The sequence below is a fragment of the Diceros bicornis genome, chromosome 6, assembly GCF_020826845.1.
Source record: "Diceros bicornis minor isolate mBicDic1 chromosome 6, mDicBic1.mat.cur, whole genome shotgun sequence".
In the NCBI taxonomy this organism is placed as follows: domain Eukaryota; kingdom Metazoa; phylum Chordata; class Mammalia; order Perissodactyla; family Rhinocerotidae; genus Diceros; species Diceros bicornis.
In genome coordinates, this window is record NC_080745.1 from 77067432 (window position 1) to 77087410 (window position 19979).

The window sequence follows — 19979 nt, forward strand, 5'->3', positions numbered from 1 at the left end:
ACTGACCACTGAGCAGCCCTACCCACTACTGCACACCTGGGGTGACTGATGAGAAAACACCCACCTCATTGCAGTGCATGTAGCTGTTCTTGGCGTGAACCAGGTCCGGGGAGTCAACCACCGTGGTGAACTTGATACTGTCTGGTTTTTTACGGTATTTGGTCTGTAAGGGGAAGACAAAGATTCCCAGGAAACAGTCAACCATCATGCATTTTGCTGGACTCAGCTTCTTCCCACCTACGCAGTACCAAATATGCCAATGACATTACAGGAAAGCAAGTCTCCCTTCTTGGTGAACACCTCACAAGGATACAGAAGAGATCTGAGCTGCCTCTGTGATAAGGAACATTTTACAGGTATTTAATTTCTTGAAGAAAAGAGGCTGCAGAACACTGTAACTCACCACAACAAAGGAATTCAGTAGAGGGTGGGATTCAGCATCAGTGTGGCCCTGCTCGGACCCTGCCCAAGTAAGCTGTATTATTAAGAAACTGAAGACAGCAGTGCCACCCTCGAGGGGAGCCCAGGGCAAGAATCCCCAGGCCGTCAATATGGTGGAGGGTTCAGTTAATGTAACCACCCTGTGCAACTTTTAACACCATCTGAAATCGGATAACCCCTGGACACTGGATCCTCCGAGTAAACTCAGTAGGGGAGTGGCAAATTCTGCACCCCTCAAGAAAATAATGGGCCAGGTTAGATCATAATTGTATATAATGAATCTATTGAGAACCTTCTAAAGCATCATCCGTCTTTCACTGCCCAATGTGGAATGTGCCTTTAACTCCCCAGCAAGTGAATTCATTTCAAGAGAATTCTTGTTCCATTTTCGGATTTGGTTGCAAATGGCCCCGGAAAAATACTGGGAGTCCAGTGGCCATGGGGCCCTCTTGGGCTCTCCATCCACAAGCAGGCTCCCTCTTCAGAAGGAAATGAATGCTAGGTTGCATTTATGGTAGAGTTAGGTTGATGGTACCTCGCTGATGAGTTCTCCAGCCTTCTTTGCACTCTCTATCTGTGGGGAACTCAACGCCGGCCATCCTGTACCCTTCATGCCCATTAGGTCTGACTTGTAGCGTAACTGCAGGAAGAAAAGCATTGGCTTTTATCAGGAGAGTGTCTAAGACTATTGGAGCATTGCAGGAAGAGCCTTGATTTGTGATAGCATTTGGAATAATGCTTCATCACAACATTTCAACATCTGCATTCAGAGCACATTCTGCATGTCATTAAGTCAAACTGTTTGAATTTGTGCAATCCGCCAGGAATTAAATAATGGATCATGCATGAGATGCAAGAAGGCCCCACCAGTGAATTGGTAGGACGCGAAGCAGAAGGCAACGACCTATGCGAATGGTCACTTAAAGAAGGGCTGAGACACACGCTCGAGCCCAAGCATCAGCCCCGACTATCTTGTTTCATTCTGGCAGTGAGGCCACCTGCCTAAATAAAATAAAAATGTTTTACACATTTTCTGTTGATAAAAGGGCTTTGAGCTCTGGATCAAACCTGCTGTGACTCGGAGCAAATCTCTTTACCAATATGTGACTCAGTTTCTCTCTGCGATACCTGAAGGTCATAACAACCCCTCTGTTCTCATGAGAACACCTGAGTGTCCTCAGGGGCAAAAACCACTCTATACATCAGATTTGCTTCTTTCCTTGCGGTAGTAGGGGGCGGGGGGACAACTATGGCAGGACTTTAAAAACTGGAACAAACCTACATACAGCCAGCTAACAGTGTGTAAGCCATTTTAATATTCTTGTGCCTCAGTTTACCCCCTCCTCCCACTGTTACTCATGATTTGCTTATATTGCAAAAACAGGCTGAGCCTTATCCATTTTTTTCATTGTAATGGCTCAGAAGATTAAAACTACAGCATCATTTTTGGGAGAAAATAAGAAGTGGTACGTTGAGACAGTGGGTCTGATTAGGAGTCTCCTAAAACGCTAAATCTTATTACTATTCCTCGATCTGCTCACCGTTTCCGACAACGAGACAGTCGCCTGGATGCTTTTCTTCTTCTCTTTAGAGAAATTAGGCATTTTTAAGGTGGAAAAAGACTCTCAAAGGAAATCTAAAATTTGGATCTAAACGAAGTTGATAGCATTGCTCTAATTTAGATACAAGCTCTGCTGCAATGCAAAATATCACTCCAGAAATCAGCCTTTTGGCCCTTTTAGTTTTCTTTCATTTCAGGATTCACAGCATCCCTCACAGCTGGCCTCAAAGAGGGTCCGTTTCTGATCTACTGTCTGCTGGTTAATGCCCCTGTGCAAATTCGACTCTGCTTTCCAACTGGTGAAGGGAGCCATCACTCAGGTTCAGGAGCAGGTTTCAAAACCCCCTGTCAGTAAGACTGCTTTTTAGCCCGCGATCTTTCAGTCTACACCGGCAAAGCTTTTGCCTTCCTTCCACTCTGATAAAGAACAGAGAAAATTGGATAAATTTCTAAGTTAGAGAGAATAATCCTACAGGGCCTCTTCACAGCCGGGCCTTGCTCCTTTCATAGGCGAGATGAAGTGGGGAGTGCTCTTTCAACTCGCCTTTTGTTGAGCTGAACAGTACAATCGCAGGTAAGTCAGAAAGCAAGATGCAGCTTCCCCAAAGATCTGACTGTGCCTCCGACTCTCTTATAAATGGATTGTCTATTGATATTTCAGCTCCCAGCCCAGCTTTGACTATTCACACAGGCCCTAAAAACAACACGCCTGCCCCAGACTTCACGATAAAAGAGGGGGAGAGAGGAGAAGAGTCGAGAAGAAGCGCTACCCGAAGACGGTTTCGAAGAAGGATTCTAAGATAACAAGAGACCTTCTCCCGCTGCCCTGCTGAATCTGCCTTCCCCAAATGGCAGTCTCACTATTTTCCCTTGCACATATTAAGGCCTGGAAGCCACCTTCAGATTCACACGCAGGGTTTCCCAGACCCCCATGTTGGAGCACTGTGCTGCAAATATACGGGCTACAGATTTCGGTCCCTGATTTCCAACAGGAATTATGTAAACAACTGCACCCAGGATGTGACTGGGGGAAGGGGTATGTTTATCATATTGATAAAAATCATGATAATCAAGACCTCGCATAGGGCGTGGTTTGCTTTAGACTAATGACCTCATTCAGTCCACACACCATCTTGCAAAGGAGGGGGTCTTGTTCCCATCTACAGAACAATTTTGCTATTCAAATGATTGTTCGGATTCTCAGAAGAGCCACCAGCAACTGGTATACCACACTAGTAGTCATTAAGAGAACACTCAGGAGCCAGAGCACCTGGCTTCCTAATCCAGCCACTTGGGGGAGCCAAAGAGCACTGAAGGGGGAGTCAGAGAGCCCTGCTTTGCCTCTTACTCGCTGTATGGTCTTGAGCAAGTCATTTCCCTGCGGGCCTGTGACCCTGGGCAAGTTACTTCAGATTACAAGTGCTTTAGTTGCCGCATCTGTAAAAATGGGAGTAATAGCAGCACCTACCTAGATACTAAGTGAGATAGTGTGTGCAAAATATTTAAACAAATGCCTGGCCCAGAATAAGCATTTTGGCGTATTATTATTAGCTTATTATTCAACATTTTAGCTATTGTTACTGTCATTGTTGTTATTTCTGATGGGGAAACTGAAGCCCAGAGAGCTTAAAGGGTGGGGCCAGGACTGTCCCTTTGACAGTCCCTATATGTGATTTCCAGGGCAGCTGCAGCCCCGTGCGAGATCACGGAGGGGAGCGCAGCATGGCAGACCTGAAGAGGCGGCCGAACCAGCACCCACTCATGGTGGACCACTGCCTGGGCACAGCATGGGTCTCAGCTGCATGACTTGCACGTGACTTGAGCAATCAGTCTTTGAGGACCTTTGCCCCAGGGGTGAACACGTCTTGGCTCCCTCTAGCCCGACACACAGCTTTCTTTCTGGCCTGGGTGGGAAAGGACAGGAGAGGCACTGGGGCTCCTCTTCCTCCCCAGACTCTGCTGAATTGAGTGAACTCCTGCTGAGCCCTTGTTTCCTTCTCCACACAACATGACCACATGAAACTGGATTTTCCATAACGATCGCAAGAAAACTGAAGCCTCAGAACCAGCTGGCACTGTGGGGTCTAACGTTCACAGCATCTTGTAATCTAACCTCCCAAATTAACAAATGTGAAGTTTAAAAAACAATGCATGAAACATAATATGGTAATTTTTAAAATTAAGCAATAATTTCTCAGCATTCAAAATTTTAATATATATCCTATTTCATAAAATGTCAGTCTAAGAATGCCAACTACCATTTGTTGGGAAGGACACTTTTTCTTAGACTATTCTTCCTACTCTTTTTAGTGTTAAAATATCCTGTCTTTTCAGGGCCCGGCCCCGTGGCCAAGTGGTTCAAGTTCCGCGCACTCTGTTTCGGTGGCCCAGGTTTGCAGGTTCAGATCCCGGGAATGGACCTACTCCATTCACCAGCCATGCTGTGGTGGTGTCCCACATACAAAATAGAGGAAGACTGGCATGGATGTTAGCTCAGGGCTAATCTTCCTCAAGCAAAAAAAGAGGAGGACTGGCAATGGATGTTAGCTCAGGGCAAATCTTCCCCAGCAAAAATAATAATAATAATAATAATTTTAAAAACTCCTTTCTTTTCAGAAATAATGACATAAACGGTAGCTTGAGGTAGTGGGGTTTTTTCTTTTTCCTTACTTAGTAAAATAAAAATCTGACATGATGTTGATGCCACCACTTAAAAAACATTTACCTATGAATCCTAAAATCTGAAGTCATCAATCAAATTGAACCTCTTTGCTTTTTCGATGTAGAGATGGAGGCCTAGAAAGTGAAGTGACTACTCAAGGACACAGCCAATAAGTGACAAAACTGGGCTTCCAATATACATCTTTGGGGTCCCAGCTCAGCCCCCCTCACCTCTCTCAGGTGGCCTCTATATTTTCCTCAGGGGCCCGTCCTGTCCCAGAAGGTTTCTCTTCTCTCCAGGAATAGGCCATTGACAAGAACGTCCCTGGTTGGGCACCAGAGTCACTCTATGTTCTTGGAGGCCACAGGATGGCCTTCTAGCAAGTGGAAGGCCTTCTAAGTGGAACCACATCCCCTGTGTGGGGCCCATGAACTCACCCTGCTCCACACTCTATCTGTTGATGAACAATGTGATATTGAAGTTCCAGCAAATCGTGATCAATAATTAGATGATCATTAAATCACTGCATCCTAGTTAATCATCGATTATGTGTTTATACTACTCCGCCTGTGGCATATAACTAAACCAAGAGCAGTCACTGCCCTCAAGGCAACCAGAATCGGAAGGGTTGGTGGAGAGAATGTAATCAAAACAGCTAACACTTCCTGGCGTGTTTCTATGCACCAGGCACCGTGCTAGTGCTTCACACAGAGCAGTCCTCAACTGAGAACTGCGTTCTCAATCGGGTGCAATTTTTTCCCCCAGGTACATTTGGCAATATTTGGAGACATCTTTGATTGTCACACTGAGGGGGGTGCTATTAACATCTAGTGGGTGGAGGCCAGGGACACTACAATGCACAGGACTGGCCCCAGCAACAAAGACTTATCCAGCCCAACATGTCAAAGGTGCCAGAGTGGAGAAACCCTGATGTGGATGATTAGGGTTAGTGTGACAACAGTCCCATGGGTTATTCTCTACAATGAGAGCGGGGATGCTGTGGGGCCTAGAAACGATGTGGGCAAGCCCACAGGGTACACTGCCTGCCACATGGCGTGTGCTCTGTAAGTGTTCCATGACCACATAGTCATCATTACCACATCCCAGCTGAGGAAACTGAGGCTTAGAAGGGGCATGGGACTGACTCGAAAGGAACTGACTCCAGAACCTTCCACCATGATGTGGGAGGGGCTGGTGCTACCCACCAACCTGCTTGGTGCCCTTGCTTGGGAGAAGACTCCCCTTTGAGGGCATCAGTGTCTACACTTGTGCTGTAGGAAGCACGACTCCCCTGCTCTGAGCTCCCTCCTGCAGAGCAGGATGGTTAAGAACGTGGATTCTAGAGCCAGTCCTGCCTCGGCACCTCCCATGTGACCTCATCTGTAAAACAGGAGTGATAACCGTCCCCACCTCACAGTGCTGTAGTAAGGGTGACAGAAATGACAAGCAGTTAGTAAGCATCAGCTAGGGTTAAATTACTCTCTCCTGTCACCACCACCACCCCTGCTGTACACGGTCCAGCCTCTCTTCTCTCTCGGACCCCATCCCTGACCATGTCCTCCTCACTCACCCACTTGCTTCACTCTGGCTCAAATATGCTGAGGAGTGCTCTCTCCCCTTCCCTCATCCCCTTTGGTCTTTGCTCAAAGGTCACCTTTGCAATGAGAACTACCTGACCCTGTTTTAAATTGCACATGTGCAGGTACACACACAGCCACACCCTCCCACCCCACCCCCTGCTTTGTTTGTCTCCATAGCATGTGTCCCCATCTACCATACTAAATATTTTACTTTTCATATTTTGTCTCCCTCCATACAATGGCAGCTCCATGAGCACAAGAGTTTTTTGACTCTTCTGTTGATTGCTGTATCCCCAGAGCCCGGAGTGGTGCCTGGTACACAGCGGGTGCTCAATAAACATTTGCTGAATGATTGATTGCATGATCCCGACCTAGATGACATAGACCAAGCAAGTCGTTGTTTGGGGGAGAGGAGCCTGAAAGGCTGAGGAAGAAGCAGAGGTGTACACCCAGGCTTGGTGGTAGGATGAAGGTCAAGGGCTGCTGTGCGATCCACAAGGCTCCTCTTACCTCACTCTGCAGGGCGTGAGCTCTCTTGGCCCAGGCCATCTTCAGGTCCTCGGGCACTGCCGTGAACTTGTGGCACTGTGTCCTGTAGTCGTAGTCACTGGCTAGGGCCTGGGCCTTCCTGGCGTGGACCAGGTGCACCATGTCCATGGGCAGGTGGCACTGGGCTTGGCTGCCGGCCGCCGCCCTCCTGTACTGAAGCTCGCTCTGCAGCTGGCCCATCCGCCGGCAGTGTTGGAGCCGGGGGTCGTCGCTCACGCTCCGGGCCCCGATCAGCCTGCCTCGTTCCTTCACAAAGTCATGTCTGTAGAGAAACTGGAAGGCGGACCAGCTGGTCAGCGGCCGGCATTCGACCTGCTTAAATTCCACCTGCGCATTTTCATTGCAGACTCTGGAAAAATCACCTGTTCTTACATGAGGAGGTGATGATTATAAGAAAAACCACAGTGAGGTTGGCCTGAGAGCATGCTTCCTCCCTGGGGGATGAACAATTAAAACAGCTTTTCATTCTTCCTATCTAATTAAAACCAGATCCTCAGAACCAAAGTAAAGGCCCCACTCCCCTTACGCATCCTACGGCCAAAAGGAATTTATCAAAAAGGGTAAAAGAGAAACTTGTGCTTTAGCCATTTGCATGTGGCAAAACATTAAACTCAAAAGACAGGATCCATTTATTTGAAGTCCACATTTTCTGTGATTTGTTTGTGGGAAAGAGAAAGTCACCTTCATGTCCCAAAGCTATGGACGCTATCAACAGAGTGGCTGAAATACAGCTGGCAAATTCTAACACCAACGTGTGCAAAGACAGAGAGCCAAGAGGGAGATGCGTTAGGGCTGTGTTATACTTTCTATTGCGAGTTCTCTTTCTAATTCTGGGTGGAGTTAGAAAACAGGCAGCTCACGTATTACAGGTGGATCACTGCCTAAGCATTGCGATTAGAAATAAAACATAATCTCCTTCCTGCTGGAGACCTTGGCCTGAATTTAGCTTCTGATTAGCAAAGCCTTTTTTTCCCTCCCTCCGTCAAAGGATCTCATTCATAACTAATATATTCTGCAGGTGACACCCTGTCTCACATGGTGATAGATTTGCTTTAATTCAGGAAAATCAGCCATAGACATTGTTTTACATGAAGTTAACAGAAATGAGGCAAGATAGAAGGTCATCTCATTCAACTCACATCACTGGCTATATCTCCAGAGACCCGCGCAGCCTGGAAGGGGAGAGCGTCTATTGTCAGCTTGTAGCCTTGAGCACGGAGATTACGCCAAGACTCCTTGTACTTTGCCTACAGTGGGAACACATGTAGATCTTCTTTTAAAAAAAAAATTACACGAATCAACGAACAAAGGCTACCCCATTCATTTGTAGTACAGTGTTCCAGAATCGATTTCTGACAAGCAAAAGCTTTCTATTTTGCAAAGAAAATCTCCTCAGCACACACGCTGTCATGGGCTCTGACACGTATGTACTCAACACATTTGTGAAAAGGTATATTTAACAGGAGCATCTAAAAGATACATCTTTTTTAAAGTTTCCGTGAACGCCAGAAGGGTCACCGTTAGATCCCATCACAGACACAGACATACGTGGCTTAGGAGTGTGCCTGAACTTCAGCAACAAGAAAGGCTTACGTCACTCAGATTGGTCGCATTTGTCTTTGCTCGGACAAACTCAGGCAGACCCAGGGTCACTGTGTACTGGTGTCTCGCGTCCTCTCCTGCTGCTTTATAGAGGCGCTGGGCAAAAAGAAAAGAAAAAGCAAGAAGATAAGTGCTATGCATTTCTGCAGTGGGGGGTCCCTCGTTTGCAATTGGAAAACGCATTTGTGAAAGGCCATTCATTCTGTCTTGGATACACCCTCAGCCTTGGAAAAGATGTTTCTTTCAATAAAGACAGTCTTTCATGGGTCAAGTTGAGTGATATAAAGGAATATGTAAGAAATTGCAAGTTGCTTTTGATGAGGTTCAGGACATGTTCTACCCCAAAATACACATCTAGGCGTATTGAATATTTTAAGCTGAAGGAATTTGAGAAACACAGGTGTTGGAAGAACTCCCTCTGACCTTCTCCCCTGAAGAAAGTCATAAGACCGTCTTGTGAGAGGTGCTATACTTGCACCCAGAGGAAAGGAGCATCTTGTCTCCGAAGACAGAGGGACACAGAGAGGAATCTGAGCAAACAGGCCTTGCTAAGTTTTCCCCAGTTTGCTACCCTTAGCTCATCCCTTTTGTCCTATCACATTTTTCCACAACTTTCCACTCTTCATCAAACCTAGTATAAAAACATTCAGGTTTAACCATTTCTTCTGCTCTTCATTTCCTTACGAAGGCTCCTGTCTCAAGAAAAGCTTATATTAAATAAACTTGTGTGCTTTCCTTTTGTTGATCTGTCTTTTGTTACAGAGCCCCAGCTGAGAACCTAAGACAGGTAAAGGAAAAGGTATTTTTTCCTCCTCTGTGCTTGGCTCAATAATAGACTAAGGAAAGAAAAACACATTTAGGAACACTATTGAGGTGCTTCCCATTGTAGATTTTTATCTAGAGGAGTCGGTGTAAAGACAATACTAAGATCTGGGAAATTTAGGAGAAGCTCTGCTTGGTGGAAGGGAAGCTGCAAACCCTGGTCTGCATCCTTTACTAAAGCCCAGATCCTTCCATGGGTGAACTCAGGTCGATGCTGCCCTGCGTGGCCTCAGCCAGTACAAAAACATCTGTTCTCCTGGTTAGAAATGGGTCTGTGCATGCTGAGTTCCCCAAGGCCAGAGGCCATCATAAGAGGCATTGTTACCCCTCTGCCCCCAGCTCACAAAGCAGGCAGGAAAGGTTCAATAGGAATTTAACATTGACAACATCACTACACAGGCCCTGTGGACTTTCTTATCGCAAGCTGCCATTCCTCACCTTTTGACTTGGGGTGAGAGTGGGAACTAATAGTATAAAGCACCAATCTCAACTGACTTCTGAAAGTCAGAGTCAGAAGGAGAATCTTAAAAACTAAAGATGATGCAAAATTTAATTCTCTGCCAAGCTCACTTTCTGTTTCAAACCTGTAAGAGAGCCACTAAGAAGAAGGAAAACCAATAAGACTGGAATGATCATTTTATGTAACGAGATTCCTTCCCGTGTCCCCCTTTGTTAGAAATATTAAAGGGTGAATTGGGTAAATGGTGAGTGAGAAGAAGAGGAGGTAGAAATTCCAGAATTCTGACAAACACGTACTATAGGATTGTGCTTGGATAACCACAAATCCTCCCTACAATAATCATCAGAATGACAATATAAAAGTGGTTAGCCAATATTTGCCTAGATAGAATACACAAATGACAGAACAGTGCTTCTCAAGCGTTAATGTGCAAAGGAAGCACGTGAGGCTCTTATTAAATGACACATGATTCACTGGGCCTGGGGTGGGGCCCGAGGTTCGGGATTTCTAACAAGCTCCCAGGAGAGGCTGATGCTGCTGATCTGTGACTACATTTGGGGGATGAGACTATAGCCTTAACCAGATTTCCAACTGGGCCTCTTTCCTTCTGGAAAATGTTTAGGCTCCATATAATGACATTCTTTTCTTTCCAAACTTCCACGCAAACGCCCATGTTTCCCCCCCCCGACCCACAACTCCACAAATATTCACAAATATTTTTAACAATCTAGCAGTTTTGAAAAGCCCATTCCAAAGCCATCAGGAGATTTTACCTCGTTCGTAATCTGGTTGCTGAGTTTTGCATGAAGGAGGCTGGGAGTGTCTGTCACAGCTGTGTACTTGAATGACTGGGGATGCTGACGATATTTACTCTGAATTCACACACAAGAAGAAATGAGGAGACTCGGTAAGTATAAAACCAGAAGAACAGCTCTTTAAGCACTAGTTATAGCACCTCATTTTGCAAAGGCTACTAGTCTGTCACCCGGAATCCAGCCCACCACCTGCTCTTGTGACCTCAGAACTCAGTGGGATGAAGAAGCAGGGAGGAAGACAGGACAGACTGAATCAGATGCTTGTCAGCGGGAAAAGGAGAGCCAGTCCTTTGCCATCAATGTGAACGTGACTACTGAAATTTGAGTTTTGCTCTCCACCTCTGTGCGCTGGAGACCCAGGGTTCCTCATCTTTGGGGGTGTACCAGAAACAACTGTGCAGCTTTAAACATACACCTGCCTGCACCCCACCCCGGGAGACTGGGACTCAGTAAATTGTCAGCGGACCCAGGCCTCTGTATTTTTTTTAAAGCTCCAAAGGGGATTCTGATGCACCAACAGGTTTAAAAACCACTCACTTTAGAGATTTCACTGGAAAAGCAAAGAGTTAAACCTAAACTCCCACAGTGAGGCCAGTCTCACTTCCTCAGGGCTTCTCATCGATGCACAAGCCCTTCTGACGCACCCAGGCTGGCCGCTGACAGCCTCGTACTTCCAGTGCCTTCCATTATGCCTCCTGTCCTTGCAGCTACTGTGAATGGAAGTCCCAGAGCCCTCTCAGGGGCGAGCAAGATGCCTCAGGAGTTCAGAGAGCTTAAAATTCTAGAATTCTGTATTTTTAACCAAGAAATTACCACCAGGCTTAGAGCAACCATTTCATATGCAGCCACCGGAGAAGCACAGTGCTTACATTAGTGCTAATCCTCACACAAACTAAACGTGAGAGGTATGAGTATCCCCATTTGATCGATTAAGAAGTTGAAGCTCAGAGAAGGCAGGTGACTGGCTTGAGGTTGCACAACAAATGAGTGCTGGACTGGAATTAGTCTCCACTTGTTGGTCTCCAAAGCCTGCCCTCTTTGCATTGTACCACAGGCCACTTCAAAGGGACCCCAGGAGAGTACATCTTACCAGCCAGTGAATGATCTTCGTATGTTAATAGAGAAACTGACTTGATATCGGCAAAGCTGTCTAAATGGCATCTAGTCTGAATGGAGAATTGAGTAAGAAGAGAGGCCCGGCAAGAGGTTCCGCAGTGAGTCCACTGCTAACAGTGTAACATCTAACTCACTTTAGTAGTAAGAAACAAGCTGACAGCTGTGGAACAACCCGTGCTGTGGAAATACCCTGACACCCACCACTCCCTGCAGGGTCCCCCGTTACCTCACTGATGAGTTCAGATGCTTTCTTTCTCCCTTCAATCTCTAACGTGCCTGGAATGACACAGGCAACACCCCGCATGAAGTTCAGGTCCGAGCGGTACAAATTCTACAAGGAACAACGCAAAGAATCAGAAAAGCCCAACTCGCAGCACAAGGAAGCAAAGGGAAGCCAGAGGACCCACTACATGTAGGACAGCATCATCATTAGAACTCAAGGCCAAGCCATCTCTCCAGATACATCACAGTCAGCAAAGGCACAAACGTTTCTTATGCTCATTAGGGAAACAAAAATGTAGGTCAGAAGAAAATAATTCTGCTGTCATTTGTCTCAGTAGCTGTTGGAGGGACGCTAGGCAGAGTTTTATTTTAATGTGGGTTATCAAAAAATAAACGCTGGAGAGGATTGGGGTTAGAAAGTCAGTTGTCTTGGGGCAAATGTGGAAATGGTTTAACAGGTCTTCTAAAACAAAACCCGGCAGCAGAGTTTGGCATTAATTAATCATGGGTTAAGAAAGAACTAATAAATGAATCCAGAATAATCTGGCAAAGGCCCGTCTGAGTCTGTGTGGATGGGGGCGAGTGTGTGTACCTGAGTGATTTGGGCTGACGGTTTAAGGGTTCCCAAATTCACTCCCTTTCAGCCACCAAGTCACCCCCGGGAGTGCTGCCTTCCAATCGCTATCAGAACAACAGGCAGGGCAAACGAGGGCTCTGCTCAAGTGACAAACGGGCCCCCGAGCTGAGTGTGGCAGCTCCCCCGTTCCTATAGCTGCTCTCAGGTTCCTGACAGTTTATGTCATTCAGTAAACGCTGTACACAGGGGTAAAACACAAGTGTAGAACAGACGACAGATACCCAGATCTGAGCACCGCTCAGCTCGCAGGTGCTGCCAAACCAGGAGGCAGGTTCTGTGCGGTGTTTTCTTTTCCGACACAGGCCCATTACTTGCTATCGCACAATACGGAAACCCAGCAAGCAGGGAAATAAGGTGAGTACCAAACAGGCTGCTGCTGCCTATTGGAAAGAGACATCCTGTATCCCCTTGGGAGTGAGGAAATCCTCAATGTTCCCTGACCCTCCCGGGCCTGCTTGCTTCAGAAAACAGGCGGCCTGAGCTAGAAATGCACATTAGAGGAGCGTGAAGGCCTCCAGGATTCCTTGAGAGGACCCAGGAAGGATCTCTGCAGCCCTGACTTCCCTGTCCTCCCCCTACACTCTCCTCTGCCTGAAGTGGGGCAGTTGCAGGGGGCCTCTGAGCAGCCTTCCCCGGCAGATCTTAGCACTCCTGGGAAGATGGGTGGGTCGGGAACATGTGAAGCACCAAGAGGAACCCCAGTCCAACCTGAGGCCAGAGGCAATACCATTGGCCAATTTTAAACACGCAAAACTGTGAACCTTGAGGCCATCCTCGTCAGACACCAAGTTCAAGTCTCAGCTCCTCCGTTTCTCATTTATAGTTGTGTGATCTTGGACAAGCTACACAACTTCTTGAGCCTCACTACAATTTCTTTGTAAAATGGGGATAAACACTATCAATATAGGGTTATTTTGAGGATTAAATGTGATAAGGCAGGAAAACACAATGCTTAGAATTCAGCAAAATACCCAATAAGTGGTTGTTATTATTATTAGATCTGTGCAATTGTGTTTATGAAGAGCTAGACAGGAACACGGGGGCAGTGTTTCAAAAGAAACCCCAGGTTTAGGAATTCCTCACCTTGGGAGCCCCCCACTGAGCCAACAGGAGCTTGCAGTTCACCGCCTCATGGTGAAATCTGAGAGGAAAGAGCCCTGAGAGAGCTGGTTCGCCTTACCTCACTCTGCAACTTGTGAGCTTTCTTGGCACAGCTGAGCCTCAGGTCTTCCGCCAAGGAAGTGTACTGGGGGAGCGGATGTCTGTAGTCCTGGTCGCTGGCCAGGCTCTGAGCCTTCTTGGCATGCACCAGGGTTACCATGTCCAACGGCAGATGGAAGTGTGCCTTTGAGTGTTCAAAGCCTTTCTTGTAATTCACCTAGAGGGGCAGACAGATCAAGAGCGGCTATTTCAAAGTCACCATTTGCATCAGGACCATCAGGGAGAGCGACTGCCATGCAATTTTCCCAGGTAAGCCCGGGAGATGCTCTCGGCAGGGCCAGTACTCCTTGCCTGCGGGGACTGGCTTAATAAGCAAGACTCATCTCCAGGTCCTAACACTCACACTCCAGCTCCGGGACGTCACTGATTTGGATGATGGAGGCCCATGGTTCCCCAGCTGGGAAAAATACAGAAGTTCAAGGGACAGATATAATGTCAATGATTCCCTTGCTCAAGTCTTTGTACCTTCCAATTTTCCAGAAGCAAGAGGATGCATGGCCAATCTGTGCCCTGCCACCATAGTTTCTTTCCATCACCCTCTCAAGCTCAGATTTTAGACACCAAGGAGTCTCCTCTCAAGCTAGCTTATGAAGAGCTTTTTCAAAGCATCAGATGACCTCCTAGGAGATCTGGGAGTCAGGAGCAGTGGGTGGATACCTGGAAAGCCAGTTCTGAGGGATGGTATTCCCAAGAGCCCAACATGCATCCTGAGGGGGGAAGGGAGAGGCCCATTTCCAGACCACAAGCTCCCCTACAGTCCTTGGAGAAGCTGTTTGAAGGTCTATGAAGCTCACTCCAGGCTTTCTTGGGAGTCAGATGCATAATCACCACCTCTTCCTCCTCCATCCTTCCCACTGCCTTCCTGAAGCTCCAGCCACTCCTCCCTAACCTCCACTCCCACCTCTGCTCATCCTCCCCCCACCACCAGCATAAAGCCAAGGACAATTCACGTCTAACCCCATACTCTTAGGTCAGCACCCCAGGATAGAAAGGAAAAAAAATGTTAGAAACAGGGAAACCAACACAGAGAACAAAATGGCAGAGAACACGTGAAACTGTGGAAAGAGCAAGAGATTAGAGCCGGCTCTATGCTCTGGCTCTGCCCCTTTCTAGTTGACCTTAGGCAAGGGACTAAGCCACCCAGAGTCTGGTTCCCTTATAGTAAACCAGGAGGAATAACAAGATGAATTTCCTAGAGATAGTTTGATGGTTAAATGAGACATGGGATGTAAAAGTGTTTGGTCCTCTGTAATGTGTGGGACACATTAGATTTCATCACTGCCATTAGCCAACTCACATATGCACAAGGGGACAGAATATACACACACGTTCCAGCATCCAGAGGGTTGAAATCAAGGGTTACAAATTCACATGTCTCCAGAAGCCAGACGAGTAGCACAAATGAGTAAACAAGGAAGTAGGAGAAGAGAGGGTGGCTGCATGACCAGGAGAACACAGGTGCCTTTGAAATGGAGCTCTCAGTAATGAACCTCAACTGTAGCCTTGAGGAATCCAGGTTTGGCTTCTGGCCAGAAGAATAAAACTTTTGTGTAAAATTTTCCATTTTTAAAGGTCTGCAATTAATTCACTCTGCAGACCAAACAAAACACTTCTGCAGTCCAAATCCAGCCCACAGGTCCCCATTTGTGGCCACTGGGCAAAACCATAGCATGCACAGCCCAGAAGGGAGCTAACAGGTCAACTAACCCATCCTCTCACTTGACTGAGGAAGAGGCTGAAGCCCAGAGGGGCCAGTGGACCTGACAACGCCACACAGCTAGTTAGGACAGAGCCAATATCCACAACAGACAGACAAACGACACTAGCTGGCTGTGCAATGTTAGGTGGGGGACCCCCAGCTCCGTTGCATTTTCTCCCACTTACTTCACTCTGCAGTGCGTTCGCATACACTGAATGCGCAAGGCTGATATCATCTTCCAAGCTCCGGGAGCCAAGCATCTGCCCTTTCATTTTCTCAAATGCCTCTTTGTATTTGTACTAAAGGGAGAGAGAGCAGGAGAGAGTAACAGCTCGGGGACAAGGGACATGGAATGGAAGAGGTGGGTACTGGGCGAAAATGTTTTGTTCTTTTGACAGTAACTGAGTGAGTTAAAAGAAAACGCACAGGAGTCGTCAAAAGGCCTATTCTTTCATATGCAAGACTCCCAATGACTAAAGGGCTGGATATGAAATGGCAGGACATGTTAGCACTTGGGTGGCCCACGCTGGAAGAAGGTGGGTGCATTGTTAACAGTCTCTTCACATGGACTCGCTTTGGGAAAACGCTTGGTGGCAGGTGCATTTCATCTGCCCAGGGTCCATATTTACAGTCCAGCATCTGGCTTTGTACCACGGCTAGGGGATTTTTTGTTGTAAGGTATGTTCTTTCTCACTGGTCGTTATCTGATTGCCCTAACAGTTGGGAGAGGAGAAGATATTATCCACAGGCAAAAGAAGGCAGGGGTTAGGGGCAAGAGGAACAAAAATTGGTTTGTGTTAAACATTGTCACTGTAATGGAGGCAGATGCTCACATCACTTATGATTTCACCAGAAGCCTTTGCTGCCTGGAATGGAATGGCATCCAATCTCAGTTTATATCCACCGTCTCGAAGTTTGCTCCAGGACTCCTTGTAACGTGTCTGTTGGGAAGATGTGCACAAAAAAGACCTTCATGTGACCTGGTGGTTTCCTAAACTCCCATGAGCAAAATGGAAATCTGGTTTGTTGTGGGGTTTTCCCCAGTTGGGGTTAGAGATCATTGTGGCTTAGCAAAAATCAATGAAGAGCTGGATCCTGCCTCATGCCCACCCCTTGGGGGGACAGTCCTGTGAGGGAAGGGGTTAAAAAGCAAGAGCTTTGGAGACCCACAGAACCAGATTTCCCTGAGCAGCAAGTTGATTGGAAGAAGGAGGCAGGAGGCTGTATTTGCATAGCTCTTTATGTAGGATAAAGGGAACTCAACTGTCTCTATCAAAGAACAAGAAAGTAGGGAGCTGATAGAGGTTGTAGAGGGAAGGAGTTACATCCCCCAGCTCTCTCCTTGGCACAGCCCCTGGATGTACTCACCAATATTCTGATGCTCCCATATTTCAACCCCTCAGCACAAATGCCCTTTGTACTAAGGCAGCTTTCCTAGTCTCATTCTCATAAATGAGCTTGACTCCTCTGCGGGACTGGCTACCTAATTTGCAGGGCCCAGTCCAAACGAAAATGGGGGGCTCCTTGTTCAAAAATACTATAAATTTCAAGATGGTGACAACAGAGCATTAAACCAGGCTCTGGGCCCTTCTGAGCACACGACGCTGTGCACCTGCACAGGTGCCCTGATCTCCCATAATTAAAACCAGCGCCCCTCCCGTCAGCCTCACCTCGCTGATGTTCATGGCATTCAGCTTGGCCAGCAGGACTTCAGGGAGGTCGGCTGTCTGCGTGTAATGATGCTTTACGCTTTCTCCTTGCTCCTTGTATAACCTCTGTGGGTGGAGAGAGTTTTGTGTTAAATCCGGAAGCCTCCCCCATGCCATCAGCCGAGTTACACTGCAGGAGACACGGGTTCTGCAGCTGCCACCTCCCCACAGAGACAGGATCCCGGGCACCCTGGCTCCACCTCGATTTCACAGCTAGTGTGGTGACACGGGCTTCATTCTCTCCCGACTTCTGCTTCCCAGCTCGGAACATGACAGGCTGAAACTTTTCTCTCAGTTAACACTCCACTTGTAGCATCCTGCTGAGATGAGTGTCAAATGAGGAAATGAGGTCTAGTGAACATCTAGTAATTTTGTTATTAACTATAAGTTATGAGAGGGCATCAAAATTCAGAAGGCAGGAGAGAAGACGGCTCTGCCACAAGTGAGGTTTTCCCTGGACCTACTTCAATCCTCATCCCCTCCCCCATCTCAAGGATTCTTGCACTAATAAATGTCTCCTGGGTGGATCTGTGGACCCGAAACTCTGATTGGGGCTTATGACATCCTAGTAGGTACCAATGACACACGGAGCTGGCATCAGCCACCAGAGAAAGTTTCTAAACTGTGCTTTTCCATCCCAAATCATATTAGATAGGTCCAAGTTTCTACGTATCACAGCAGTGCCCCCTAGAGTTGGTTAGGGTAAGGAAGAAGCAGGTATTGTTTTTCTTTGTACAAAAGTTCTTGTTTCTCAGAATTCAATTTGATTCTGATGGGCTGATTATCAAGAAATTATAAATTCCTAAACCCATAAGTGTGTACATCATCCCAGAACATATTCTGACAGGCACTCAGGACATTTCAGAACGCCTGACGAATAAGGCACAACCAGAATAATTTGCTCGACTGAGAAACAAGGGAGAGAATTTTGAAACCCCTCCCTCCAAGGTTTGTAAATTTTCCTCGTGGCAGTTTGAATGGTTTGAAGATATTTAAAAGGTGTGTCTGCCCTGCACAAAGATCTGTGGACTCTCTCAGTAGAATCAGCCAAACAGGGCTAATTCATGTCCTAAAGTGAATTTTCATAGGACTTTATCATTCAATTTAGTCTCCAACGAACCTTGAGCTGAGAAGACAAAAGGCCAGATCTTGGTTTCACATTATAAAGGGAATATGGGAAATGGCTTGAAAGTTTAGTCTAATCTACATAAATCAGAGTCAAATCATTTTCAAAGTCTTTGAGAAATTCGGAAAGCAAGAATTCCTACCCTCGGGTCCCAAGAAGCCCTAAGCCTGGCTTCAGTGTTCCAATTACCAGGAATTTCACCCAAAAGTTCCGTTTCTGAAAACAACACTATAAAACAAAAGGAGAGGGGAAAAGGCCCCACCACGGACAAATCTTCGAGACACAGAAATGAGAAGGAATGAGACAGCGTTGGGACAGTGGGGTGCTGGAGCCCCACTTGGCATCCTAAGAGCGGTAACACCCCATTTGCATCCTAACGAGGAAGCATCCCCGCTAAGGTGTGCCTCAGCAGAGGACAAGAAGCTCCTTCATCCTTAGAACAACAGAAGGAGCAAGCCAAGAACCCCTCGGCTTCAATCACAGTGTTGAAAGAAGAGCCCACTCTGAGAGTCACAATCTATATACATTATCGCTTACATCCACTGCTTGCGTATAACTAATTCTGGCCTGGACCATCTCCGGAGTGTCTTTAATACTGGTAAACTTCAAAGCATCTGGATGCTGACGGTACTTCTTCTGTTGAGCAGAAAAAGATCAAAGCTGTGACTTTTGTGCTGCTCTTTCATGCCATTTGAAAGAGAAAATCATAGGTTGCTTGAGATTAGAGTGAATTTGTGAACATAATTATTATTCGGTTTCCTCCGTCTTTATATCCTAGGTGCCTGGGGGTTAATGTTTGTTTCAATTTAAGAATAACCTCATGTCAATTAACATTAAAGTATTTCTACCTGGTGCAAAGAAAACATCTCAAAATTAGTTTATATCAGTAAAATACTGTGGGATACACAGTTAAGAGAGTATTCTTTTTATAGGCTTCAAATACTGTCTCGCAGCTATTTACGTATCTTAGTTTGGGTCTCCCAGGCAAGAAAGAACATTCATAGCTACGTTTATCATTTGAAGCTTTCTATTTTCCTATTATAAAAGGACTTGGCAAAGATTATCACAGTCAAAACCCTTGCATTCAACAGTCAATGACTGTATACTATCCAATCATTTTAGAACCCAGTTCAGTTTACACATGAATAATTCTTTAAAATGTTACAATAACAAGAAAAAGTCCACTAGTATTGAAAGGAGTCATCACACAATTTGAAAGACACTGAAACAAACAAACAAAATAACAAAAAGTTCAAATGCTGGCAAAGACATAGATACCAAATTTTGATTCTAAAAATCATGCTTAAATTAATTCCTGTTTTTTCTTTAATTAAAGTACATTTCCAGGAGACTAGAACAGTCACTCTCTTAACGGAATTATGAAATGTATCTTTTCTCAAGTCAAATAATTATTTTATAAACACTTCCTCATTTATTGCATTGGATTTTTGTACACTGGGTTGTTTTAAGAAGACACAGCTCAATATGCAGCCAAATCTGGCCCACCACCCGCTTTTGTAAATAAAGTTTTATTGGGACACAGCCATGCTTATGCATTTACACGTCGTCTATGGCTGCTTTCATGCTGCAAGGGCAGGGCTGAGTAGATGCAATAGATACCACGTGGCCCACAAAGCCGAAAATATTTACCATCTGCTCCTTTACAAAAAAGGTTTACTGACTCTTGCTTTAAATGATAGTTGTATACGCATTTGTGGCTCTTTCATCAGAGCCTGGCATTCTGTCAGAAAATTAAG

At 46.2% G+C, this 19979-nt stretch overlaps 1 protein-coding gene across 3 annotated transcripts in view; it reads right to left on the reverse strand.

Annotated features, from left to right (window-relative positions):
- Positions 1 to 19979, reverse strand: part of NRAP (nebulin related anchoring protein) — a 70033-nt gene that overhangs the window by 8144 nt on the left and 41910 nt on the right. For all 3 annotated transcript variants that reach the window (XM_058544032.1, XM_058544033.1, XM_058544031.1), the window contains 12 exons: positions 18760 to 18858; positions 17058 to 17162; positions 16221 to 16328; positions 15573 to 15686; positions 13648 to 13845; positions 11835 to 11939; positions 10451 to 10549; positions 8387 to 8491; positions 7933 to 8040; positions 6755 to 7066; positions 977 to 1081; positions 65 to 163 (listed from right to left, as the gene is read on the reverse strand). In XM_058544032.1, the coding sequence (XP_058400015.1) occupies positions 65 to 163; positions 977 to 1081; positions 6755 to 7066; positions 7933 to 8040; positions 8387 to 8491; positions 10451 to 10549; positions 11835 to 11939; positions 13648 to 13845; positions 15573 to 15686; positions 16221 to 16328; positions 17058 to 17162; positions 18760 to 18858 (1557 nt within the window). The remainder of the gene's footprint in view (positions 1 to 64; positions 164 to 976; positions 1082 to 6754; positions 7067 to 7932; positions 8041 to 8386; positions 8492 to 10450; positions 10550 to 11834; positions 11940 to 13647; positions 13846 to 15572; positions 15687 to 16220; positions 16329 to 17057; positions 17163 to 18759; positions 18859 to 19979) is intronic.